This window comes from Varroa jacobsoni, unplaced genomic scaffold (assembly GCF_002532875.2).
Source record: "Varroa jacobsoni isolate VJ856 unplaced genomic scaffold, vjacob_1.0 scaffold_1063, whole genome shotgun sequence".
Classification (NCBI taxonomy): Eukaryota; Metazoa; Arthropoda; class Arachnida; order Mesostigmata; family Varroidae; genus Varroa; species Varroa jacobsoni.
The window spans coordinates 8,562-36,343 of NW_019213965.1; the positions used below are offsets into that span (position 1 = coordinate 8,562).

Sequence of the window (27,782 nt, forward strand, 5' to 3'; positions counted from 1 at the left end):
AACCTCTATCAACGTCTTCACCGACCCTCATGCGTTGTTACCGATGTCTACTAAAACGACCCACAATTTTGTCTTTCTGTCCCCCCATGACGCCAACTTTCCTTTCGACCAAATGGAATCCTAATTTGGAGGATTTTCTGCTGTGCCCATTTGTCGCCACTCCGGCATAGCGAGGTCGCACCTTCCACACTGCGACACCCCACGCGAGCTCGTAGGACCTGTCACCTGCAGGGACGCCGTTCTCGCGGCGGGTAGCTGCCATGGGACTGTTGTTGGTCGCGGTAGTAACGGCGAAACTCACTGGCTGTCCCTATGACTGGGCTTCAGCCAAACTAGGTCGGCAAAAGTGCCCTTTTAGTCTTACGCTACCGCCGAATCGCCCAACCATCTCACCTCAAATACGTTAGGGCTTGTGGTCACTTCGTTATTTCGGCCGCGGATGCGACAAAGTGATTGGCTTCATTTGCCTTCAGTCCAAACCTCTCCGTGCTGCTCAGGACCTCGAGCTGTTCAGAATGTAGGCAGATGTAGACTAGACCGAGGCCAAACAGTAAAGTAAACAGTGGGGTTAGCTACGTAGTTTTCTCAGTGAGGTTCTATAATGATGGATTTTTGTTGGGCCTCGTCTACCTGTTCGGTCACGACTAACGAAATAAAATCGAAAGTGTTCAATAACAAATATAATCGTGCGTACAGACAGCATCGGTATATACACGATATTAAGGAACATTTTCTGTTTTAGGTGGATCAAATCGAACTGTGAGTTGAATGATACATGAGTTAGCCTTTGTTGATCTCATCCGTTTCTCCTAAACGATTTGAGAATTTTCACGAAAAAAAAAAAAAAAAATCACCTTTTAATCGTTACGATTCAACGAACGCAAAATGGCTAACTGCAATAAGTAACTGCATAAAAACACACGGAGTTCAGCAATATTCGCTAAATATTGAAACAGTACTTAGACATAGTGACATCATTTCCTACTCATGCACGAGCAGTGGCGGAAGCGTTAATGTGCGAACATATCGCCTTGAAAAAAAGGTGGAAACGCTGCAAACCTCAAAAATGAAAGAGCAGTGATCCAACGGACTGTAACTGGCAGCGGCAAGGTAAAGAATAGGCCGAGAACAACGAGACAGCGTAAGGTTAGATAAGTAAGAGTGAAGGAGAGCGGCAGACTTCGAGGAAAATGTAATTTATTTTCAAGTAATCCTTCATCAGTTTCTAGTTGCTGAGGTACTGGCCGTAGGCTGATGGTGAAATCAGCGCTCGGAAGATACCGCAAAGTACGAATGAAGACGAAGGGAAAGAGCCACGGGAGAACCGTCTTTTTTTGCTTGCTCTTTCTATCTCTGACGATGTGAGTCGTCAATGGGTCGTTTCTGTGAGTGAAACCACTATCAGAGTTATAAAAAAAAAGAAAGAGGATTTTGCCAAAAGGCTACAAGACATAAGCGAACATAGGTGCCCGAAACGATTTCGTATGAAGATACAGAGGCGGAAGGTGAGCATTTGGAATGAATAATTTCTTGATTCGCGTCCTTCAAACATGTAGCTCATACGTCAACGCAGACGATTTGGAATGGTATAAGTTATAAGCTTGCCTTTGTAGATCGTATTGTACAGATATCGATTTGTCGGTGTGTAATAAAAAGTCTAAATTTGTTCGTTACATTCATAGCGAGCCTGGGTTGAGCGATAAGGTTATTTTGTGTTTTATCTACCTTCGCTGCCTTCATATTTTACGATCGAGTCGAACAGCGTACACCCTTTGTCTTCCACTACTGTTAGAAATCATTGGGTACATGAATCGTTCACAAACGCATTCTAATAATCCCAATATGAATGCATCTAGATGTATCCAACCTTTATAACAGCTGTTATTCTAGATGGCGGTAGTCATTAAACGTACGGGCCGGCAATAACGTTGCAGCGAGCGTTGCCGTCACCCTCAGCAGCGTTGTGCAGCTCTGTCTTGCAAATAGGAAAGCTCTTTTTCATTCAGTCAAATACACCGTTTACAAAGGACTTCCATCCACTGCATTTACTCTTCGTTTCCAGCTTTTTGCACTCTCTGCTCACTCAATATTCGTTCGAGGCACTGGGGGTGCGGGGGAGGGCCCAGGGGGCAGGGGGGGTCTCAAGCCATGCCACCGCTATTATTATCATGGAAAAAGCTATGCCAGCAACGGTATTTAGCATGTTATTGAATTCTCCGGTTGAGACGATGGCGGCAGAGGACGAGTTCGTTCGGTTCGCTATGACATAGCGCGCCAGCCACTAGCTCCACTTGAGCTGCTGTTTTCGTTCTCGCTGTACTCTTTCGACGAGAGATACAGCGTCGTAAACAGCGTTTGCAGCAGTTTGATAGCACGCCAATGTGGACTCGCTTGCTGAATGCTTCCATAGAATGTATTATGAAAAGCGTTCACAAAAGGAGCAAAATCTTGAACGAGTCTTGTAATCTGCAAAGTCTCTGCTACAATTTCCCTATATGATTTGCTGGTGGTCGGCACTTCGTTCTGACCGCTTCCTGCTCACTGCCGCCAACGTGCTATTGACCATTTCGTATCTGTCCAAGCCACGTTATCTACCACATCGTCAAAGGTGTGACATCTGGGTTTTTTGGCGACTCAACTTCAGTGCAACAACTCAAATTATGGCTGAATTCTAAATAAAATCCATGGCCTTCGATATATGGATTTTGTACACTTTATTTGTTCTCTCACAATGGTCCACAATGATCGGATCAGACAATTATCTATTACAAGTTTCGAAACATCACAGGCAAAGTCACCACATCAGTGTGACACTTTTATCGTGATACATATATTCGCTCTCAGGCCCGCATAAGTACACAACTTCGATTTTTAATTGTCTACCTGCTTCAAACGTTAAACGCAAGCTGATCGAGCTAGCTACTATGCCATCTGAAATTCAAAGGATCAACACCACCGAAATACCATCCATAAATGCCAGAGTGGACACTGTGACCAGCAGGATAAACATAACCGGGCGTCGCTTATTGGCTTGCCATAGCCAAGTTTTTCAGATCTGTTCCGAGTTTGCTGGAAAAAGGTATTGAAACAATGTCCACGCGCTCCCATCACAACCAGCCGAATTCCTCCAGTGAAGCGGCCATGCTGCTAGCCCACCAAAGCCAGCATATGGCCGCTGTCGAGTATCTACGGGATAAGCCGCAAAAGGAGACGATCATCCCATGGCCAACATCGGGAAGTCTCCTAGGAGGGAAGAAGCTACCCATCCACCCATATAGGATAGCAAGCCATTTGACTAAGGGAAGTCAGAGATTTAAAACGTTACTGTACTGTTTTCGTGCCTAGCAATAATGATCGAACTATGAAAAAACCCTTGTAGGCAAGGTACAACAAATTAATGTGTGTCGTGTAAATTTACCTTGTCTTTATGACTATTAATTGTTATATACTGCAGAGACAGTACTTTAAACAAAAGATAAAATATGATTTGCTAGTAAACGTAGATAGATCTTTCTGAGGTAGAAATAATAAAATAATAAGAGGTAATTGAAAGGTTAACTTTACCTTTTACAGCTGTAAATAGTACTACCTGACACCATCGAGACCCAAGTACAGCGGCTGTACGTCCATTCACAGTCATCGACTATCAGATCCCTGCATAAAGCTGTGTAGCAGCTCCTAAATCTTTTTTTTTTTGGACTTGAGTGAATGTAATTCTCCTCTTTAGGCTAGGATGAGCCACTTTGAATAGTGGAGGAATCTTCTTCTCGTTCTTAAACCTTCCGATAGGTGGAAGTCGATGAAGCCCGCAGAAACGGAATATCTCAGGACCAGCGGGCGGTGATGGTGATCACGAGGGAGAGATTGAAAAGAGGAGAAGGAAAGAATCCCGAAGAAAAGTTGCGAAACGACTACCAGCCAGTGGTATTCGATAGTCCCGAAAAAAACGAAGGAAATTTCTAAAATGGATGAAGAAGAGAGGTCGACGAGGCTGAGAGTCTGAACGAGATACTCCTTGGGGATTGTCCTCTTTCAAGCGTGAAGTGTGCCATTTTCCGCTCGTCCTGGCTCTTGCGCTGCTGCTGCTGTTCGGAGGCCACTCGGTAGGACAATGTGAAGAAAGAATGCGTTATGCGAAGTAGAGTCGATTCGGTAACGATGTTTGACTTTTTTTACGGACCATTCACTTTTGATTGGAACCTGTATAGATGGTAAATATCGCATGTTAGCATTCGTATTATACCTGAATCGGGCAGATGGTGATAAGGCTTGAAGACGAACGCTCGGAGATAACTGATTATGAGCTGGGCTATGGCCAGGGTAAGATAAGAAGATAGTTCATTTGTTTAGTAAGATTTGAAACACAAAGATCGCTATAAACATTAAGGGGTTTCGAAAATAGATTATAAGTAACTAATCATTCAATCTGTATATGTTATCTAAAGGAGCTGACTGCAATAACTGATTCTCTTGATACGATATAACGATCATTTCTGTTAAGACCTGTATTCAGCCTAAATCCATACGACCGATTTAGAGGAGAAGGTTTACCCCAACTAAGTGTAAATGTAAAGCAAATACCTTATATGTAAGTTCGTGACGAATACGAGAGTTCAACTATAAACAATGACGATTCATGGTTATTCTAGTAATGCTATGCTGACGAAAGGTTTTACCCATGTTTTGCGGGAGACAAAAAGGGAAATGATCAAAAAGATCGCGCGTGAAAGACAGTCGTTCTAGAATCAACGTCAGAATCAATCTCACGGATACCGGATGTCGATTCTTAGTGTGATGAAGACAATCCGTAAACATACAGTGTTATATTGACCCTTGGGTTAAGCCTAATGGATAGCATCGATGTTATCTCAACGTCTTTCAGGGTGTGAAAAGATGTTTAGATAGAAAAACTATTTTTGTCACTAGAAAACTAGAAAAATTGAAACTAGAAAAATTCTAGGAAAAAAAGAGCCACGAGTCATGTTCTGCATCTTTTTCTCAAAACGGGACTATCCAAAAGCTTGATACTGTTTACAATGTTCAAAAAAAAGGACAACCTAAAATATCTTCGTCATAAGGAATCGCTCTTCATACGACATCAAAAAATATGCTTGAAAAATAAAGGGTTCTAATCGTACGCTATAAAATTAGCGTAACAACATCACGAAAAATGAACTTTAGTTATAGTGCATTCGTGGTGTCCTAAAGCTTTTAAACAAAATATAATCGAATTATTCAAGTTGACTCTTACATTAATGATTCTCGGCGATTAAGTTCAGCATTGTAGTGCAGTGCCCTCTACGTTTCAAATGTTACGGCCGGTATCGCTGTTAGACGTTCCATCAGATAGTTGGCTGACTGGCTCTCGAAACAACGAAGTGTGTCTGTCGGTGCCCTAACGGTTCGAACCCAGACCACAATGCGTTCCTAAGACTAGCAAGCAAATACGCTACCCACTAATAACGCAATGTCCTGACCATTATGAAGTTGATACTCTACAAGAAGTGCTGCTGGTCAAACAAAGAATATAGAATCGTTCACTTTTTACAATCTTGAGCTTTTTCCAGATATCGTTTCTGCCTATGGAACTAGCCAGCCCAGAAATCCATGCAAGAAGTGTTGCTAGGTGGGAGTTGAGAACTCAGAAGCTTCGACGAAAGATAACGAGCGACGGGTGCGCAGAGCGTACAACTCCTAACAAACGGCCTTTCTTCATCTGAATTGCAGATCTCCTACGAAACTGAGCGTTGTTTCAGAGGTACCTACTTTGAAGGCCTCTGGAAAAAGGGGGCAAAGAACGACCTTATCCAGGCGAAAATATGTTTGTTTTTAAATGTCAGGTCAAGCCATTTGGACAAAGAAATAGAGAAACGCATATATACATAAAGTACGCACCATTTTTGAGCAATTTTTCTGTTAGATTGTTTAATAATATTGCTAATTGTTTTGATCGATAATTTCCTGCCGCTTTTCTGATAGTACCGTAATCCCATCATTGTAGAACTTTTGTGATTTCTGGCAGAAAAATTACCTCAAGTGATTTTTGCATCCCCCGTACAAACTAACACCATTGAGGGAGATCTGCGGAGGCCCAACCAGGTAATAACATTGTGACGGCGTAAGATACGGGCTGAGCGGCGGATATATTAAAATTTTCCATCCAAGTTCTCTCAATTTCTGCCGGGAAGCTAAAGATGCATGTGGTCTGACATTGTTATGGTGGAGGACGTTTTCTCTTCACTGGTTCCGGTCCAAACTGCCAGAAGAAGAAGAGCAAAACCATCTTTGGGTGATTTTTTCCGATAACGCATCTTGACTATAAACAGGACAAATTTTTAAGGACCTGATCAGCATTCGTGCTTTTACAAGAAATAAAACTATGAGATATAACGAATTTTTGCAAAAATTTACGTCTGGATAATTAACAATTTTAGCACATCTACTAATGCATAATCTCAGCTTTCAAGAGGCAGAGACGCTGATTAGACAAGACTCATCCTACTTGACATATATGACCTTAAAGCAAACTAGCTAAAAAAGGAGTCAATACTTTTTCAGCAATCCAATATATATATATATATATATGCAGGATGTGGCGTTTAAATCATGATGAACTTTGGCGGGCTGTTTATCTCAGCGGAAATGCTATTTTCAGTGCCAGAAGAAAGCCAGTTCTTCTTGAAACACCATAACCAATCCTTCATAACAAAACCAGCATATCGTTTTTACGATTTGTGCAAAGGTCATCTATTGTATGGTCTCTTCGGAGTGGCCAAAGCGTCAACAAGACGAAAAACTTATTTTTTTGCCCGAATTTAAAGGTTTATGTGGTTCATTGTTTACATAAGGCTTCTAAAGATTTCATAGAAGCTTTTCATGAGATAAACCGAATGGGTTTGAGATTTGAAGAATTTATCAAACAGGTTCAAGAAGCCACGTTGGATGTAATTTAATCTTTTATGAAACGATTGTCAGAGAAGGAGAAGATCATTCAGCAGCTGGATCGTCTACATAAGCTCCAATATTATTTTTTTGTTTTTTTTTTTTACATTCTTTGGTGTTTTTGGTAATTTGCACTCATTTTATGTTTAGAAATGTTACCGATTTGAAGTCAATTTGAAGTTTAATTCCAGTGGAACTTCTTGTATACAGCATACCTGAACGTTAGTAAATTCATTTCACCTTAGTAAATTTAAGCCTACCAATATTGGTTGATGTATGGTTATTAACAAAAAGGTTATCATCGTATTAAAGACGGAACATTTTGAAGTGAACTGAAAAAAAAATTGGGATTTCTATTGAATAAATATTTGAGCTAGGAATGATACTTTTAACATTTGTAAAACGGTTCACCGAAATATCGTTTCACTCGTGTCCATTTACGCACAACTTTACGAGCAGAGTGTAGGAATAAGTTTCAACTTAGGTACCGTACAATACATAAATATCACTAAGTATAGTAAAATTTTCACACTTTATCCCGGTCATAAAAACGCGACGACTTCCTGATACTATTAAATGTAAGACTGTGTCAATGAGGATCAATTCTTTAGAAAAAAAAAAAACACCGGGGCCGAAAATCAGCTTGACGAGAAGGAAGCTGATTCCTTCTGTCCGGACAACAAAGAGGTCCACGTTCTAATTTATACAATAAAACAAAGACATCCGTGACGCAACCGATTGCATTTAGTGCGAGCAATTGTGGCTTCGAATATAATGAGCATTTGTTCATGTCCGATTCCAGCTACCAGTTTGAGCTTCGGGAAATAGAAACTAGCCTGTAGAATTTTACATGTAAAGCCAAACTACTACCATGCCACTTTTCACTGAGTTTGCTTTAAAGGAGTGGCCTTTAAGATGGGTAATGTCCAGTTAAGGACGTATCTTCTCGAAACACGGGTTATGATTTATTGCTACATATCGCTATCAAATGACCCCGTTACCTTTTCCCCACAAAAATGAACATTAAAAATCTACTCGAAAAAATCACAAGAATAGATTAATCGTTTTTGGTGAAAAAAATCTTTACTAATAATTGTAAATTGGCCCGATAGAGTAGTTGTCATATACAATATCGAACTATAGATAATTTATTGATCATGGGTATATTATTTTGGACTCTGTAAAGCCTTGTACTTTGAGAAGTACATTTTTTTTTTCAATGAAATTTGGAACATCTTTCATCAACAGGCTCTACTAATGCAAATAAGTGTGATCACTGCAGAGACCTAAACGCACAAGCTAATTAATTTAATTTAGCGCAATTACGTTAAAGGGGGCGATTGTACGAAAAAGAAAGAATAGAATCGAGGGTTGAGATTTGTCTTGAAGTATCATGGAGGACATACTTGATAAATGAGATCTTGAGTGCTCGGAACGACAGCGGCCTTCGAGAGTGTAGGGAGTTAACACGATAAGCAATCATTAGGAGTATTGTACTTTGAAAATATACTGCTTTTTAATCAAATGTCTAACTGATTACTTGGCGTACACTAATTATATCTATTTTTCTAAAGGCAGAAAATGAGAATCAACATTGAACAGAGCTAACGTGTTTTTTCCTTCACCAAATATTATTTGCTTCCAGATCACGCTCGTTACGCACGTGGTAAATGCTAAGCTTGCACTTAGGTCCTGTTCCTAGGTTATTCTTCCTTCTCCTGGTTCACTAATAGTTCTGGGCTGGGCATCATGTTCGATTCGGAATCGTATTGTTTTCTATAATATGCATATGATTTAGCCACTCTTCTAGCCTATACGTAATACATTAAGTTACAGACTGCATACATTATCAAGATTTACGGTATCGTATCAGGGTGCAACAGAACTGAAATGATTTAGACGGGAGCAGTCAATTAATATGGTCCACCTGATATCGTGCCGAACGTACGCAAACACCAAAAGCAATAAAAGTTTGCCCGACTGAACAGTGGACAGCCACGCTATACAGCTAAGTCATATTAAGTCAGGTCGGTCGCTTATTGTTAACTTACCTGGCCGTCTCTATCAGACTAGGAGTCAAGAGGCAATGCAACTCGTAATTATCCCAGGCAGCCATCTGCCTTACCTTAAACGGTGCCGATTCAGAAGGCCGTACTTTATCCAACTGTGTTCTGCTAATGGAAAGACGCCGTAGAGCAATTCGTATTCCTTTCCATAACTGCACATTTATAAATTATGATTCTATTGTTTTATCTAGATCGATATCGATGGTTTGACCGCTGTCGGTAACAGACGTCAATGAATCAATCCCTTCTTGCAAGGCGGAAGGAAACGTGGCTCGTCTAAGCTTTCCTGCTACCCCTCCTTAGCATGCAGTACTCTACACAGGTTGGCAGCGAGACCGAAGAAGCATCGCCTGGCTTCCTCATAGCCTGCATCGCCTGGCTTCCTTATAGCCTGCATCACACCTAGCCCTCCTGAATTGCGTCCTCATTGGCAAGGCCAATTTTCCGCCCGAATAGCTCGTCTTCGGTGGACCTGCGAGCCGCGATTTGGTTTGTTGGTGTCGTCCTCGAGCCGGATATTCTCGATTGTATGTCAGCTTACCCGTTGCTTTCCTGCGCATAGCTTGATAGGACAATAGGACACTCGTGAGCTTAGGCGCATGAGCTCTCCAGTTATGTAAGACAAGGCAGAAGGCGAGATATTGATGCTGATAGGATTTGTGGACTTCTTTGTCTTACTAGCACTGCAGTTCTGTTACGAGTGCTCGATTGGCATCAATTGAATTACTTCAGGTAGTTGCCTTCCGACTCAGCTGACGAGATCGATTCGTGACTGGAGACAAGAATAATCTCTTGTCGAACTGTTTTTTGCTCCCGCGGATTTGGACGGTTTGCCTTTTACTATTTTGGTTAGATTGCCTTAGGCAGGTAGACACCTCGGGGTATGGATCAAACGACCAAGACAATGCGAATATTTTTGCCAATAGCCACTTTCGATCACATACGCTCTCTGTAGGTACAGTTTAAATGGTCCTTTATTTGGCTTATAATTGTACGCGGTATGGGAGCAGGTTTGTTAAATGTCTCTAACATCATCTACTTCACCAAACTCTAGAATGTAGGGGAAAAAATGATTAACGCTACATGATGAGCTTGACTTGATTGGGCCTTTTGGATTGCTGACTACTCGATCATTTCCAGTTATTTTGACCTGCGTTCAGCAAACAGGATTTTATAGGACGCTTCGGTTTGGACTATAGCAAAGAATACGTCTTAAAAAAAATTTAGAAATTGAGTCATCTGAACGGACAAACGTGACATCTGAGCTTTTGTAGTTACACGAATTAGGTGTTAAATTTATTTAACTGGTTCTGGATTTTTGACAACATTTAGAATAATAAGGCCCGCGACAACTTCTTTATAAGCGTTTATCTTTTTAAATATTTAAACTTGGATAGACATTTTTCTCAGCAAACGGTGATTCTACTAAAATAAGTCGTGTTTTCGGCAAAAACTGTACTTTACTTACACCTAAAGCTACCTAAGCCAAAGTTGCGTGTATCCCCCCTAGTGTCTACCGTGTTCCATAAAATTGCTGGGTTTCGTGAGCTCCTATTGATAATATTTATTGGGAGTTTTGAGAGCGGGCTCGTATCGTCTTCATTTCGCGAATCACTAGACGCTTCAGTCTACAAAGAGGCTCCTTCCAGTTTCTTTCCAAACTTCATCAATGACCCAGTGTGCTACTTCGTGCCAAACAATAGATGTAGGGCCCCGTAATTAACAAGAAATATTAGTCCCTCAATACGATTGGTGCGTCCCTCATACTAAACCATGTGCATTCAATACGGTCATTCAATTATTTGTCAACGGCAAGAAGTAACCGGACGGTGGCGCATAGCCAAGGTTTTTCGATTTTTTTTGTGATCTTGACAGGTTAAATCGTAGTAACTTCCTTAAAAGATGGGTGTTCTAGGAGAGAGACCTCACGTCTCATGCCTAATTTACTTTTGAAGTAGGGTATTTATTGGTAAAGTTTACGACTATTTATCTCGTCAGTCTTGTTCCCACTGGAGTTTCTTGGAAATCCTGTTTGTACCTTTTTATGTTTTATTTTCGCTTCGGATCCAAGCTCCGACTGCGTTCACGAAAAACATTATACACTGGTGATTTAAAGGCTTGCGTTGAAATGGGCAATAGCAACCAAGAGTGAATCACAACTGGCCATAGATCTGGCCTTAGATCTACCCTCATCCCGGTGTAAACAAAACAGACTGTAGCATCTGCCTCGAAGTGTGTCATCCTGAAAATAGCCCTTAGCTACTATTTACTATAACTTCCGTAATGTTTATCCCAGAACAACTTAGATGTGACTTATTACAGAAATCTGGGATTCCCTATGATAAAAACAAATAAATTCTACACCCACGTTCCAAAAAAGTTGAGCTTGACACAGCGAAATCGACTGTTGGATTTCACAGGATTCTTAGGATATTTATCAGGAAAAACATGTCTATGTACCCCAAGCTGTACGAATCACTCGTTGCTCCGAGGCTGACATGTTGAACAATGTTTGTTCCATTAAGAGGATTCCTTACATTTTAAAGCGTTTCGCAAAACAAATTTTAGGTCTCGCTGCAATATTTGAGATACACGCATAGTTTCAAAGTGTCGCAAAGCACTGCCGCCAAACCAGCATATCATTAAAGAAAGTCGCACGGCCAACTTTTTCTAAGTTCAGCAAACAAGCGTGATAATGGAAAAAATATTTTACCCTCAAAAGTTGCAACCATTAGTATCATTAATATATATTTTTCGTTTGGCACCGGATATTCGCTTATTTCATATTACGATACTTATTTCAGCTTCATATCTAATCAAGGAGATACGCGCTGTATTATGTCGGACTAACACGCCAAGGAAAAGCAGTACTTTTCAAAAGTCGCATAATGCAGTACAATATTTTTGATATTGATATCACAGATTTTCGCTCAGGTCTACGGAACAACTCGATAGGTACCATGAAGTTAATCAAGAATCCACTAGCAGCTCTTCGCCATTATTATAGCAAAGCTTCCACTACGACCGCTGTTGTGGTTATTCTTCCTAAACAGTTCCCACCCGAACGTGTTGCATCTCAGAGTTCAGCGATATGTTCCGCGATCGGCCGATGCCTCAGGGAGATATAAATCAGATCAAAGACGCTTCTGCGTTACGGCCATAGCATGCACCATCTTAGGGCGGAACTGCCCTCTTCTCGCGCTAACCCGGCGCCGAGTGAGGCAGATCGATGCTACCCAAAAGCTTTGCATATCAGCGCAACGTGTTACAGGCAGGCCTCGACATCGCTGGCCTGGCTGGTGCAGAAAGCCCACTCGATCTGGTGTTGGACAGAGAGTATAAAGTGAGGCCAAACAGCATTGAGGGGTTGTGCGGGGCGCGTAATTCAGTCAGATAGAGAACGCGAAAGGGAGAGAAGCGGGGCAAAACAAGGCGAAAGCTTGAAAGATAGTGGGGGAGTTAAGTATTGTCCCCTAGAGGAAACATGATTTGAGGAGGCCGAGACCCAGTGGAATAGATAAAGTTGCTATTCGAACTGAGACTTACCATATGCGGCGAGTCTGTACCATCCAGCTAGCCTAATGTATTCATGTATGCAGTTTTGATACGCGACGTTACGGTCGTCCGTGTGTGTATCTGATCATTTATAACGTCTGCCTAAAAAAAAATAGCTAGAACGGTAAGCATTTTGACATAGGGAAAATTTCATCGATTAAATACGTTGAAACGGAGTAAACTCGCTTATTCGTAAATTTATTGAAATCTAGTTTCAACCGTTCGTTACAAGCATAAACTAAAAAACATGTTGCTTCATTGACGATGTATAACAACGAAAGGAAGAAGCTCAAAGCGATCTCCAGTCTGACTGTGGTCGTATCACTGTCATCAGTGCAGCTATTCCACTTCAATCTTATATCAGCCCTTGTCATAACTGTTGCTCTCCAGCCGCGCACCCTTGAGTTCCTTTCCCCGCAGTAAAAATGAATAGTGCAGTTATACCTCTCTTTGTCTAGTCCGAATATGTTTGTCCGCCTTCTGCAACAACAGCTTCGACAGGTAGCGAGCGACCACTTCGAATAGCATTACTGAGAATAGCAGGCCAGTCGCCGTTGCGCGTACAAAAGGGTACCCCCATCCATTGCACGCTCACCCAGCACGGCCAAAGATACTTGAACAACTGCGCTTGTACGCTTCAAGCCTTCAGGAACATTGCGACCAGCCTTGGGCGAACGTACACTTGCCTTGGCCTCGCTTGCTTTCGATTGCGCCGCAAGAAAGGACGAATCCAGCGGCTTGTGTCTCAGAAACGACCAAGACGAGAGGCTAATAAATAAGGCTAAGCGTAATAATTGGATGCGCAGTCGAGTGGATGGCGTCGTGAGCGCGAAAGCTGAAGATCCGCTGGCTCCTGTGGCGACGACGCTGGCTGCAGCGGTCGCGTGCACTCGAGACAAGGGCCTGCCGTCACTCTCCCCCTTTTGTCCTGAAACTTCAGATCGTAGTCCCCTGCAGCGGCTCGTTTCTGACTCTTTTACCCTGTTTAGTTCTTCAGCTTTCCCACCCGTCTGTCTGGGATCTCATTATTTTCGCTTTGTTTTTCCCTGCCTGCGCCATAGGACTGCCGTGCCGGCTTCTTCACTTCACGGAAGCGGCTAGTCTCATAGGGTGAACGGGTCTCACGTGCTTTTGTTCTTGGCCCTTATTGCGGTTGTTACTGCAGTTGTTGTTATCGCTGCCGTCGGTGTGACTACAGCTGCTCAGGTCGTTGTCGCTGATGTGGCTGTGTTCGAGTGCGAGCATTTCGTTCCAGCAGTAGCTGGCGAACCCCTTCTTTTCGGTGCGCGAGAACGACTGTTTGTTGTCCGTTATATTGCCCGCAGTTAACGGAAATGCATCGGTCGTAAAATGCAGGCTCATATCGTTGCTGGTCTGTGTCTTATACAGCAATTTGACCCGGTTAGGTTAGACTCATTGATACAATGAAGTGTTTGTTACCTAGTTAGCTAACTACTTTTAGGTCTTGATCGGTTGACGGGGTACCGTTACTTAAATCCCGACAAAGTTAAACACAAAGGGAATTTAACACAAAAAGCAAATACTAAAATGACTCAATTGTTATTGTAAAGTTGTATAAAATTCAAATCGTCTGGAGCCCCTGTTACGGCTTTGACGCCTGACTGCATGAACATATAGATATCTTGTGGATATGTACCTTCGCTACTTTTACAAAGCCCAGGTCCTCCTTCGATTTATTGTAGGGGGCAATTTTTCTTCTCCTTGGTTCCGTCTAACTGCTAACTCTACACTTAACTTATTTCCGATGCCTGATTCAGAAAATCTTCGATCTAAACTAGGCGTTCTATTTTTGCCCCTTTATCAGTTCCAACCACAAGATTAGCTTGTCACTGAACGTTTATTTTGACTAGTAGAAGATTTCCAAAATCCCGAACCACTCTAAACGTCATTTATTCGCTCACGTACTGATAATACGTACGAGTTGATGCTAACTCATGCGCAAACGTATTGACGAATCGGCGTCATAGCGCCGACGCTCCTATACAGACAATGACCTTCAAGCAGTCCATATTACGGCTGCTCCTTGCTCTTCGTTGTAACCGTTTATTCCTGCGTTATCCTTTTTTCGCTACCAAATGAAGTGAGTGGTTCTCTTTTCGCTGATAGTCGTTTGTCTCAGAGGCGAAACCCGCTCCGAAACACAATGGCGACTCAAACAGGACACACACAGACAGACATCGCCATTCGAATAGACTGCACCCGGCGTCCGCGTATATTAGCAAAACTTTTTAAGCGCTTCCCTTTTCGTTTAGAGACCCGTCTCAGAGACTGACTTTCCGCCAGCTATTTCACCGAATTTAAAAGATTAAATGATGCGTTTTATTTGATCGTGTTCAGATATCGTTGGTATCTGCGCGTGTAAATGCGCCAAACACGAAAGAAAAAGGAGAATAAGAAGCGCAAGGATCCAAGAAATTAATGCGATTTGCATTATAATAGCTCTAATACGACTACAGGGACAACTATGGTTGCCAATAAAAGTTACACCTGCGACGTGACTGATGGAAATACTTAGAAGAACTAGGGCGGCCCTGAACGCTGTCACGGGTTGTGATGGAAAGGCAGTGACAATATTAAGTGATTTCTCATTTACTCTACCCGGCCGATCAAGTAAACAGAATGACTAAGGATTACGTATGAAGGGTTTCCATGCAAAAGTGACTTGGATCGTTTTTTTTGTCAATTCACAGTCAGTTGTAAGCAATGTATTTGCAGGATCATCTTGATGCCCCCTTATGAGCCTGACACGGTACCTTAGCTAGAAAATCGAGCCTATACAACTGATAAGATGCACAAGGGTAGTGCTATTTATGCAAAAAAAAAAATATAATTATTTCAGTGTAATATGTGATGCAACCGTAGGAGCTACAATGGCAGGATTTGCCAACTTTAGCTCCCGCATAGACACCTCAGGTCTGCTAATAGCTGGAATATAAAAGATAGGTTATCTCTATTATTTGTGCTGCATCTGCGAACCGCGATTTTTTTCAATTTTTAAACTAGACCTAGGTTTTTTTTGCACGGAAATTCTCCACTGAAACTCATACCGATTATATATACGAACAAATCAAATGTACATCTATTTATGTCAAATATTTCATTCCATATCGGGGATGATGGTGTGTTAATTTACGATTTATTGCTAACAACGCGCAAGTCGACTTGTTTAGCTCATCAACAAATTTTACTATTGCTCTAAACACTATTAGAACTTTTCTACGTTGTTTTGGAAATGTTCATTGCTCAATAGACCTCACCCACGAGCCTATATACGTTTATTCCCCACGTAGTACCGGTAATTCACCAGTCTGTCTGTCTCTCTATGTGCAGCTTTCACTATTGTCCACTTCTTTGGAATGAAATATCTAAGATGGTTCAATAAAAGAAGGCAAATTTTCTTTAAGGGACAACAGTCTACGGCGACTTAGCCCCGACTATGCCCCTGACTGAGGCCAATCTGATGTCGGTCTTTTCCGCTAGACAAGAGAGTTGAAAAAGAGTGCCTCTCATGGGTAAAATTGCCGAAAGTGAACAAGATAACCGGGACGCGCCCCTGTGGAGGCGGCAAATGGCAAACTGAGGAAAACGGTAAGAAGACCAACACATGCGGATGGCAAAGCTGCGTGAGTGGTTTTTAGGTTTCTTGGCCAAAGAAATGGGAGGAACGCGGGCGGAAGTGGAGACAAGCACTGGTCCTGGGTTCAACACACAGGGGCAAACCTGAGGTCCGATGGGGCAGACCCAAGTTTGGCGTTCGAATAAAAGAAGACGACGATAGAGAAGAGGGAGAAAGGCTTCTGCCACACTGGTATTCCCAGACGGCGGTAAGTAGCTACCTATAATAAATAAGCCAAACGACCAACGAGAACTTCTTCCCAAGATTGGCTCTCAGCTACATCTGTTGCGATGGGTTACACCGCTTGTGTCTACCCGAGTGGTTGGCGCACTCTAAAGCAACTCAGAAAAATCTCATGAATGTGTCTTGCCAGCTATTTTGTGACCACAGCAAGCTCACAATTACGCCAACCAGTCTATTCTCGATGTTTCTCTATTTCGATTTCATTCTACTTGAGATGTATTTCCATGGTGTTGCATAGGCATCCCGAGTGACAGGTTAGGACCAGCGGAGTTCGCTTTGATTCGGGTTCTGCTAAGGCCGTCGAAAGAGATGCTTAGGCTATCAAGGAATTTATCTTCGTTCCTTTGGACGATTATTAATGATAATAATGTATACTTAAAAGCGAACAGATTCTTCAGATTATAATCGTTCCTAACATTTAGCCGAAGTTTTTACTGTCATTACACAAGAACATTCAGTGCTAAGAAATGCCGGCCATTTTTATACACTGAAAAGGTACACTTTAAGGTAATCGTCGATTGTGCACAGCTTACCTGATAGCTTAAATGTATTTTAGTTTCAACATGGAAGACACTACAAGGATTGCTGGTTCGATCGTGCAATTCAACGTGCTCGAATGTAACGCATACATGTTAGCCTCGTGTGAAACTAAGAAACATAGTACGTGAAAAGCAACATAGTTGCATGTTATTATATTGTAAGTCGTCTCTTCATACATGGGGGATAAGTCTCGTGCAGCACGAGCAAATGAACGTTTTGGATACTGCCTATAGACATCGTTTCAGACTTGCACTACATATATGTGCGCATTTTTTCCCAACTCGCAAAACGCTGCTGTCTAGGTAATAACTCTCAATCAACTCGAGATATACGCCCTGTTGGCTCAATCTATTCGCTGATTGTAAAGTTTAACTTTAGCGTCCTGTGGGCTATACCTTAGATGAAAAACTATCCGACCTCGTAAGTTACGTAAATACGGTGCTCGTATCAATGATATGAATAGGGCGAACGAAAACAAATGATTGAATCAACCTAAACTGTTTATTTCCAATTTCGAAATCGAATAAAAAAAGTACAGCATAGGCGAACTGTCAATGTAGTGATTAAGAAATACGTTGTTATGTTCTGCTTCTTTTTTTTTATTCATACGATCATATTTATTACAATGCAACAAGAATTTAATTGATAATTGAATCCCTTATACTACACGCGTTGGCGTATTTGAGCCTGTTTAACTTGCACTACGAGGCAAACGGTTCACGTAAAAACCTATTGTTATTATCCTGTTGTATTGATTACGTTTTACGGGCAATACCCTTTTTCTGATTCGTACGAAGCTCGTTTAATCTCGCAGCTATCTATATTATGTGGCGCAATCAACTGATTCTGAAGGTGATACGAAAGCTGTCGCTGCGTCGTTACTGAACTAACAACCTTACGTAAATGACTCTACTAGAATAATCAGCACGGACTTATTTCAACTATTGATGTCCTAGCTTATCCGTGAGACGATCCACCGGTGATTTCTGCTGCAGAAGAAGGCGGGCTGAAGGAGCCCAACAAACAACGGTAAGCAATAATAGGACCAGAAAAGGACAGGAGGCGCGAGAGGAAATTTACTATAAAGCAACAAGGGAACTAGCCTCTGACTCGGTGGATGTTAGCTCGTGAAGTTACGTTACTTCATATTTTAAATGCGCTGGCCAGGTTCCAAGAATAAGCGGGGGGTTTGTGCCATACGAAAAACGTAGAAGCTGCAGTACATTTTGTTTGGCGTATGACGCCGCTGGCCCATGACCTACGTCGCCTACGACCTGCCGAACCTCCGGTCAGGGCCCGTGGCTCAAACAATATGTCGTTATATATTAAATCTCCTTTCCTAAACTAGTGCTAGCAACGCTGCGGCCGCCGCGTCAACCAAAACCTGGCCTCGTTTCCTCCATATACTGTGTCTGTACGCGAGTATATATATAAATACATATATATATATATAGAACAAAGAACGCGTAACGGACATCTGCTGCCGATATGAGCCAAGGCGAGCCATGCTGAGCCCCCCAAATCGGCTGCATGCCACGAGTCAAAGTGGTGTCGGCCTTAGACTGGGGGTTGTATTGCTAGCATTACAGGCCGCATATATGGTAGAAAATATTGCAATAGGAATTTGTGAGAGCTGCCTATTGTTGCTCGCACGGGAGCAGCCGTGTAACCACATTTCGGTGATGCTCAACGACGTTGTTGTTTTTTCGTTGGCCTAAATCGTGCCGAAGGTATATGAGTACTAAATAGAAAACCGAAAAACGAGCTGAAGCGATGAGTGCCGAACCTCGGAAAAAAAAACACTTTTTTTTTGCGGCAGAGGCACAAGCTAGGAAGAATTTTTATGCTGGGTGACTTTGGGTTGATTATCTTTCATTGAACTGAACCTGTCGATGGATTATCGTGCCGACGGTTCTACAGCTTATACAGCATTAAATCGATCCATTGAAAATGCCCATTTAAATTAGGAAATAATGAAATATCTAGGGAAGCGGTTTATTGCAATATTATGTCAAAGCTAGGGCTTTACGGTTTTACGTACGAGGCAAGTCTTGTCTTCTGACAGGCACAATATGTGATAATATCGCCGGCTTTAGACAGATGGTCTATGTGGCCGTATCATTGTGGGTATTATACTGTCTGAGGGCTAGCTTCTTATGTTATCTTGGACGAGGCCCGTCCAGACAAGATTGTCTTCCCCCAAGATGTTAGTATGGCAGCATATTGATATATTTATACCCCATCCGATGAACGGCTCGGTCGATGCAATGGATCCTCGGCTTCGATAATTATGACAATATCTGTAAAGCTTAAGTCCTTGTCATAGGTGAGGTAGCACAGACTAAAATTCCGAGCCAACTTTGGGCGTGTACGAGAGTGATCACCCAGGACATTGTAGCCCCTCCCCCAGGCCAACGTTGATAGCGCTGATGCTCTGAGGGTGACATTCACACCTTTTATGGAAGGAGACACGATAGTTACGTGGTGTATCTCATTAGAGAAAAAACGACATAGTCCTGCCATTCTGAGCTTCAGCCAGGACAGTATAATCTTCTCAACTGAGGTTCGATTGTATTCGACTTTAATCTAATCAATGTGTTATACTTTTGGTAGAAGTTTTTCGCGTGTGATTACATTGAATTTTAGGCAAACGAAAAATGCTCAAAAAGTACGATCTTTCTCCTCGCCTGAACAAAGACGAACGATGTATTTTCAAAACGGTAATGTCCGTTGGCTGATCGGTAAGCCGCGGATCTATTTCACTTAACTATATAGTATCCTTTTTATCAGCAGACCCAGTGCTACAGGAACTGTCTAGCGTCAAATTGTCGCAATTGTTGAATAAAGAATAGCTCGATAACGAACGAGTGTGTAACAATATGTTGATTTTTCCGACCGGCTGATAAGTGACAGCTGTCGCCATTTGCAGTTGCTTAGACACTTGTTTGGGTTATTAAGCTGCTGAGACGGGGCGTTCGTTTTCAATGGCAAAAATTCTACCGTTTCTATATGTTGTCAGTCGATGACATTTCCGGTGATTAAAAATGTCGTTGCGACGGCCAGCACTTATTAATATTTGAACTTAGCGAGTGCACTTCTACAAGGTACGCTTCAACCCAATTAGCGACTTGCATGTAGCATACAGGTATGATAAATGTGGATAATTTTTTTTTATAAAGAACACACAGGTGGTGCTTTCTACAGTAATTAAGGGAACCGAGTCTATGTCAACGTCCAATGTCATATAATGGCAGTTTTATTAGACGCTTCGTGAGTTCCTTGGATTGGTGGCCATTTTCTGCTTACGATATTGTTATTGACCATAATGTATGTATTAACAAACTAACTTCGGCGGCTTCGCATATCAGACGAAAACGCCATATGGATTATAATCAACGCAAACTGTTTCAGGTCTGTTCCTTTCAGAAGAAGCAATAGTTTGAAACGTGCCCTTTGTCTCGTGCTCTCAGGAGGCTTTGCAAGGCCAAAAGGAGCAAGGCATGCATTAGACGGAGGAAAGCTCTCACGATAATCGACTGCACGAATGGGCCTACCTCGAGTTCGTGTCCGGGTTATCAGAACACAAAGGTTAGAGAAAGTATCCCCGAATGGATTGAACATGACTTGGAATGAGGAAACGTGCGTGATACACACTTCTTGGACTGCAGTGAGCTCTTAGACACTTCGGATTTTACAGTCCAGTATAGTCACTTGTTTCTTGTTCAAAAAATACTTTGTAAGTTATGTTAGCGACAAAATGTTCAGCAAGAACCTAGCGCATCTAAGTAGTACAAGACCAGTTTAGCCTTCCTGGGATACTGTTGTAAAAACAGCTTAGTGAAGGTTAGCAGAAAGCATATAAGAGTGAAACCGTACGAGAAAGAATCGGTTATCCTCAAGCTTCAGACTTCAAAAAATAAGTAGCAGTTATAGGGTCCTTTCTGTTGACTGTCAATATCTATATATATACATATATATAACAATTCGATAGTACAAGACGATTACAAGTGTCGATAACCATTTGGCCCCGTTACTCAATATATGAATTGATTTAACAAAGCGAGGACGTTTGCAAAACGAACCTATAGCAACATCTTGTAGAAACCAGAAACCTTACTGTTTCAAGGGAAGCAAGTGCGTCACAAGTAGGAGATTCTATCTACAATCCGCATACATATGTAATCGAGTAGATAAATACTAAGTTCTTAAAATATCAACAGTTGAAGTTCGACGGTGCTTGGCCTTACCGCCATCCTGTTCAAACGGAAACAGAATGCTCGTACTGACTGAGAACTAGAAGCTCAGGATTTGCAGCCGAAAGTTAAATACCGCTTATTTTTCTACCAACAAAGGATGTATCTAAAAGAAACATCTAGAGGAAATATCTAAAGGACTGCGGACCAAACAGGAAAGAGACATGCGTAAGATCGTGCGTTTGGAGAAGCCAATAGGCCCTATGAAGAATCGCCCGATATTTAAATCCGGCCAATTTCAAGATTAGCCCAGTTACTCCTTCTGTAATCTACGCAACTCAATATACGTTCATTTTTAGAGTCTTTCAGTAAGATAACGAAGCCAATGCAAAACATCGAACGGTTAGAACGACTATTTTCATTACGATGGCGCCCAGTGTATCCGGTGCCGCGCAAGCTGCGCGAAACATCAGCCCAAATGAGGATCCGAGGAACAGTCTCTACCAGTCTCTGGCGCAAGATCTGGCGGGGTTCTCTGAGCACAAAATTCGGACTCAGTTTGTGATTAAAGTCTTATCAATTCTTTCGTGTATGCTGATGATCACGACGAGTGTGGTCAGCATTATCACTGTGAGCAAAAGTACACAGTTGTTCCTTCTAGAAAACTGGTGGCTATCATTAGTAGCAGGGATTTTGCTGTTCAGTGTATCGATCATTCTTGGCTGTTCGGAGAAGTTGCGAAAATCGTTTCCCCTAAACTATGCACTGTTGCTTGCTTTGACTTTGACACAGTCGATCCTTCTTTGCTATGTCGTTGCCGCCTATGAGACAAACAGCGTGTTCGTTGGTATCTTCATTACGTGCATAGTCACGGGGGCTGTGGCGACATTGTCTGCTTCCACTACATATGATCTTACCCAGCTAGAGTCTCACCTAGTGGTCGCGGTTGCCGTGCTTGCTGTGGTCCAGCTGGGGGCATTCGTATTCGTACCGAGTCTACGGAAGATAGACACTGTTTTCGGTGGGGTAGCCGCAATGGTATTTTGTCTGTACATTGCTCTAGATATTCACCTCTTGTTAGGAAACCAACACAATCAGCTCTACCCTGAAGATTACATTGGGGCTGTGATCACGCTCTATATTGATGTCATTAATCTTTTCATCAGTCTATTGCATCAATTTGGCAAGCGGAAGGAATCAAATGCTAGTTGAAATTGTAGTGCAAGAAGCAGATGTAATAAGGACATTTTGCTGTACCTTGCCTTTCAAATTTTACAAAATAAATTTCATGTAATGACAGTTTGGGTTCGGCTCATGCCAGCTATTATTTTACTTATTGTTGTAATAATTTAACGTACGGATGGGTGGGATTATACCTAATTGTATTGTAAACAATTTGAAACAAACGCCACTTATATCCAGTAGGCGTAGTGGCTTTGATATATCAATAATAGTAACTAATGCTTAAAAAAATTAGAAGTTAACGCCGAAATAGTTATACGGCGCCATTGAAGCAAAGCTAAGAAGATCGATGTAGAAGCACGACAATCTTGCTTTACCTAGACACCGATTAAGAAACACTCTACGCTCGACGGCAAGTCGTTGTACTGGGCTTATATTGCACACCGTAAAATTCGCTGTTGCCCATTTTCTGTCATTTGTAAAAAAATACAGTATGACGGTTGGTAAGCTCTTCGCATCTGTTTCTTGGCGCAATCCCTTAGGCGAGCAGGGAAGTTCAATCTAGTTGCTCAACAGTACAAATGAATCACACAACGAATACTGCGTATGCTGCCATGACACCAAAACAATTCGTCCGTCCTGACAAGCGCAGGCATTTCTCTCCCTGTGCCCGTAGAACACGGACTTCTGATTCGCTATGTGGCTTCATGCGTAGCGATGTACAGTCGCGGATGCAGCCGACGTGGCGCACCAGCCATCTTTCACGTTAATCTCTGGGACGTGAGCAGGTCGCAAATGAGATCCACAATTGCACAACACATACACTCGACGACATTTTGCCGAGGACGGGCGAGGTTTTCCCTGCAAATGGTGAAATTCTTTCGAAGGGAAAACCACGCTAAATCATGGGTGCACTGCAGCAAACGAAAGACCGAAGAGATGGAAGAATTGGCGGGGACGTTTCAGTTCCCCGGGTGACAGCTAAAGCAGAACGAGTAACGGTCCAGTAAAGGAAACGAACAAGGAGGCTTGCCGAGTAGATCGTGGGAGATATGCGCTGAATGGCTTGGGAGGGAACAGTGTTTGTTCTAAGTTGTCCCCTTTCCGTCCAGCTGGCAAAAGCTGAAGCCAAAAAGACACTACACAGCTCAATGCTAAAAAATAAATCATTTTAGCTGGATGGTACATTTAGTCAAATTGGAGTTATTTACTCTTTCTTTATGTAGAATATTAGCTGTCTGTCTTATTTACTCTTCGCTCTAACAGGTACTACTATTGACTTGAGAAACAAAAATATCACGGGATGGGCAAAGTATAAATCTCTTGAAAAAGCTATCCTTAAAGAGGCCTATAGAAGTAGGGTAAGCTTTTTAGGTTTATCGAGAGGTACTGATGTTAGACATCTGTCTAAAGATCCACATCAATATGCGGTCCTTGCGTTTAATACTGCGTTAGACTATCTTCCAGTAAAATTCACATGAAACCTTTTCGTAACGTACAGCCATCTTTTTTCAGATATGTTAATACTATATACGCTATTAGCGGTAGCGCTTACTCGACAGTCAGCTTTCAAAAAATATCCAAAAATCCCGACTCGTTACTTGAATTAGTGGCGAAACAGAATTTTGCCGTAATAAAATAACAATGGTTTGTGTAAGGGGAGCGCGATTAGGCAAAGGAACACGTTTACGATTGTTGCCGAAGTAATGGGCCGAGCAAGGTCCGGTTTTCGTTCGTAAAATTTTGATTTTTTCTAATTAGCATTAGGCATTTACAAACTTGACGAACGGTTCAACCTAGAGGCTACCCGTGGATAAACAAAACTGATTGATCGTTGCTTTTGAACATGGCCTATTTCTAGGAGAAAAACGAATAATTTTACATAGGCCTTTGGTATTCAAAGCACTCTACCAATCTGAGCTCCTATGAACCGCAGGTAAATGACGTATAACTCATCATTCTCCTATAGAGACAAGCTATATATTATTATTTATGGCCATGTTGTACTGTCTTCGGTGAGAGAGATCTCCTCGTTCGGGAATTGTTTGACTATTCTATATTTACTCGAAATGAAATCGAGATATCGGCCATTAGTTGTCCGCACGTGGCAGAAACAATAACTTGCTGCGCCACTCGCACTTCCCCATCCGCTGGAAGCTAACGTTCGAGTCAAACAACGGCACGGAGAAAGCTTATGGCGGTATCTGCATCAACCAATAATCAAGCAATGTATAATCATTTCGGCTAGACCCCTTCAGCACGTAAGTGGCTAGGTCTCCAGTAGACCCGATCCATTATTCTAGCGGCAATCGTAAGCGTGTTCCTTTGCCTAATCGCGCTCTGCTTACACGGACCATTCTTATTTTATTCAGACGAAATTCTGCTCTGCCATTAGTTCAAAGAATGGGTCGGGATTTGTCGATATGTTTTTGAAAAACCCCAAACATGTCGGAGAATTAAAGTTATCGCACTTACTGGAAGTTTGTGGCAATTTGTACTTTGAAGAATACTATAACTTGTATCTTTGACATTTCAAGTGTTATAGAAGTATGTATTTTTCTAAAAAAGTAAATAAAATCATTTTGATACGATATATGCGAACAGGTCTACCCCCACTATCCTAGCTGCCTCAATGTATTTGCCGCCTACGAAAATATCTGCATTGAAAAATAACCAGTTGGGAATCGCTGCAACGAGACAATCAAAAACGAAGATTAGTCGACCCGCATTTTCAGTTAAAAAAAAGTATGATTTACGCGTACTTGTTGATTATGACTCGGATACGATGTTCAATATTTTGTCACCCTTTTAATTTTTTTTTGTTTTTTCGCTATTTGAATTTATTGTTACACTTGGCTAACGTGTTACCTATATATAGGTTGAAGCTTGGCTTTCTCAAGTAACTGGGTATATGTATACATGAAACGTTTGAACAGTCACGCAACCACAAACAGTCCTGCAGAGAATAACATAATTAGATCAAAGGCGTTTAACAATACTTGCAAAAATACAAACATCTCATAACAAAACAGAAAAATTTTAACTCGATACCACAAAATGATCATCGAAAATCAACACAATGTTTGGAGACCCTTTGAGAGCGATTTACATTTAATAATAATAATAAATACTTTTTGAAAACTCACAGTATCAGCATGATTTTGAGATGTTTGAGCAGTAATAAACGGCAATTAAATAGCTTCTGTTGAAGTGAAGTTTTTTTACAGGCAATTTTCGGCTTCTATGTCAAGTCTCAAACGTTTGTCATACATTACAAAAGTTCTGTAAGAGTCTACTATTAAAACTTCTCAAAGACGTTTCTTAGGACAAGGTATATTATTGTTGACCTCTGTACTTCTGTCAAAGTGCGTATTTCCAGGTATTAATACACGAAACCACTAAAACTAAATGTTTTAGCTTCCGGTCCGGCATCGCCGTTTCAGATAGCATTTCAGACAGCTGGCTCTACGCACGAAACGAGATACGTCTATGCTTAGATTCAAACCTATTTCACCTCATGTCCCTTATGTTGATCAAGCAAACATGCTGTCCCAGTATGTCATCATGGGAACGATACGACTCTTACCACTCGTTTCTTCACTAGTTATCTATGGAGCAATTTTCCTATCTACCAAAAAAAAAGCCTTACATGTATGCAAGCAGGCGTCAGTCGATAATTCGTCTTTGCAATTAAACCAGTGATCTATGATCGCAGTCCCCAGCAACTTTATCCGCTAGTCTTCATAGAGGAGCGGGCGCTTCTTCCATTGGCTCGAGAGGCATTGGACATATAGCGATACAGACCGATAAAGCGAGTGAAGTAGCCTGGGAGCTTCTTCAGTTTATCCTATTCGACGGATATTATTTTCACTCAAATCCTTCTCGTTTCTAGCCGATATCACAAAGCTGTGCTCCAGCCACATCCGACCTCCTTCCACTTTGGTTTTCTGAGACGGGCAACAGCCCGTCATATCCATAGGCAAAATAACGTGGGATACAGATTTGTCATTTGAGCAGACGACAAACGGCTAGTAACAACTTGGTTCGGCGTCGGCTGCTGTACCAAAAGCGATCCGTTCCTTCGTCCGTTAGCTGGGTGAGGCAGAAAGGCTTTAGAAAGAAGCGAACGCTCCCTTATTTCTGCCACCGTGGGAAAGGCAAAAAGGAAGTAATGGAGGCGACACTTCTGCCGCCGTTAAACCCCCGTAAACAAATACAGATACGAAGCCTAGCTGGCGTCGCAGCCCAAAACGCACGAGAGGAGGAAGCCTCAAAAGCCGGTGATGCCAGGGGTAGCTAAGGCGGCTTCAGCAACGCTTTTTCCGACGCCGTTACCGATCCGCCATCGCCCTCACGAACAGCTACCGCAGGCAGACTACTCTCCGCATACGTCACTAGGATAAAATGTATGATTGGCTAAAGCTGAGAGAGTAGGAGACAAAGTGCGCACGACGGAAAAGAGGATGCGATACACAAAAAGTACAAAAGCAAAAAACCTTACGTCTGTAAAGAGAAATCCAACGATGAGAACATGAAATACATCAATAGATGGACAGAGACAGGCGGCGAGGAGGATGACGACGCTATAGAAGGATATGACAAGAGGACTAGCTGAAGACGTTAGAAAGGAGACGTATCCTTGAAGGTACAACATAGAACAACAGAAATATCGCTCGAGATGACAAACAAAGGCTGAATAGAGGCCGGTGGAGGATTGTCACAAACAAACTGAAAAAAAAAAAGGAAAATGGAATAGATCAGTAAGGACTTGCCTAGCAGAACCGGAAAACTGCAAGCAGGCGGGGATTGATCAAATAAAAATGGTAGATGCGGGGCAGACAGGGAGTCATGTCGAAATGACAGAGTGCGATAACCACTGATTGATTGCAGTCTAAAAAGAAAATAGGACCAATCTTCACATAGGCTATCTGTTTCTGACAAAGAAGGCCGCGCAAACCTTTTTTCAGCGTCGTTAAGGGACTGTTGCAGAGACAGAGTTCTCGCGAGTTGAACCGGCTGGCAGCAACTGTTACCTTCATTCACTATTACTCTAGATTAAATTCATGCATGTCGCCGTACTGGAATCGTAATAGATTCAAGTATGCATGAAATAAAATCTCAGCATCGATATACTATCTTTAGTTTTCCGGGTGTCTTCAATACAACGATTAGTCGGATCCGGTAGTCCTATGGACAACTACACGCATGTAGAGGATACTTTCTTATTATGATGTTTGTGCAATATAGTTAGCTCGTATTCAGCCCCTTTATTGTTTCTTTGTTCAGGTCATGATCGACGTCGTACAGATTTCTCGATACGTTTCATTACTTATGACCTGTCCTTATTTCGGTCTAGAAATTAGCGCACTGTATACTCAATTAGGAAACAGAGCGTAGGTCTGACATGATGTTTCTAGTCGCTGA

The 27,782-nt window shown here is 42.0% G+C and overlaps 1 protein-coding gene and 1 long non-coding RNA gene across 5 annotated transcripts; one reads left to right on the forward strand and one right to left on the reverse strand.

Annotated features, from left to right (window-relative positions):
- Positions 1 to 2,697: 2,697 nt before the first annotated feature.
- On the reverse strand, positions 2,698 to 26,616 carry LOC111266197 (uncharacterized). Of its 4 annotated transcripts, XR_002683928.2 has the most exons (4): positions 26,008 to 26,616; positions 5,252 to 6,256; positions 3,565 to 4,200; positions 2,698 to 3,295 (listed from the first exon to the last, which is right to left on the reverse strand). It is a non-coding gene; the product is annotated as an uncharacterized LOC111266197 (long non-coding RNA). The 4 variants fall into 4 exon arrangements; XR_002683929.2 differs by having other exon boundaries at positions 2,698 to 4,200; positions 5,252 to 5,395; XR_002683927.2 differs by having other exon boundaries at positions 2,698 to 4,200.
- On the forward strand, positions 21,476 to 23,555 carry LOC111266196 (protein lifeguard 1). The gene has a single exon (XM_022843459.2). The coding sequence runs from the start codon at positions 21,603 to 21,605 to the stop codon at positions 22,386 to 22,388; it is 786 nt and encodes a 261-aa protein (XP_022699194.1). The 5' UTR covers positions 21,476 to 21,602; the 3' UTR covers positions 22,389 to 23,555.
- Positions 26,617 to 27,782: the final 1,166 nt, after the last annotated feature.

Bases quoted from the DNA above. Each gene is read 5' to 3' on its own strand.
- LOC111266196 (XM_022843459.2), top strand. From the start codon at position 21,603: ATGGCGCCCAGTGTATCCGGTGCCGCGCAAGCTGCGCGAAACATCAGC.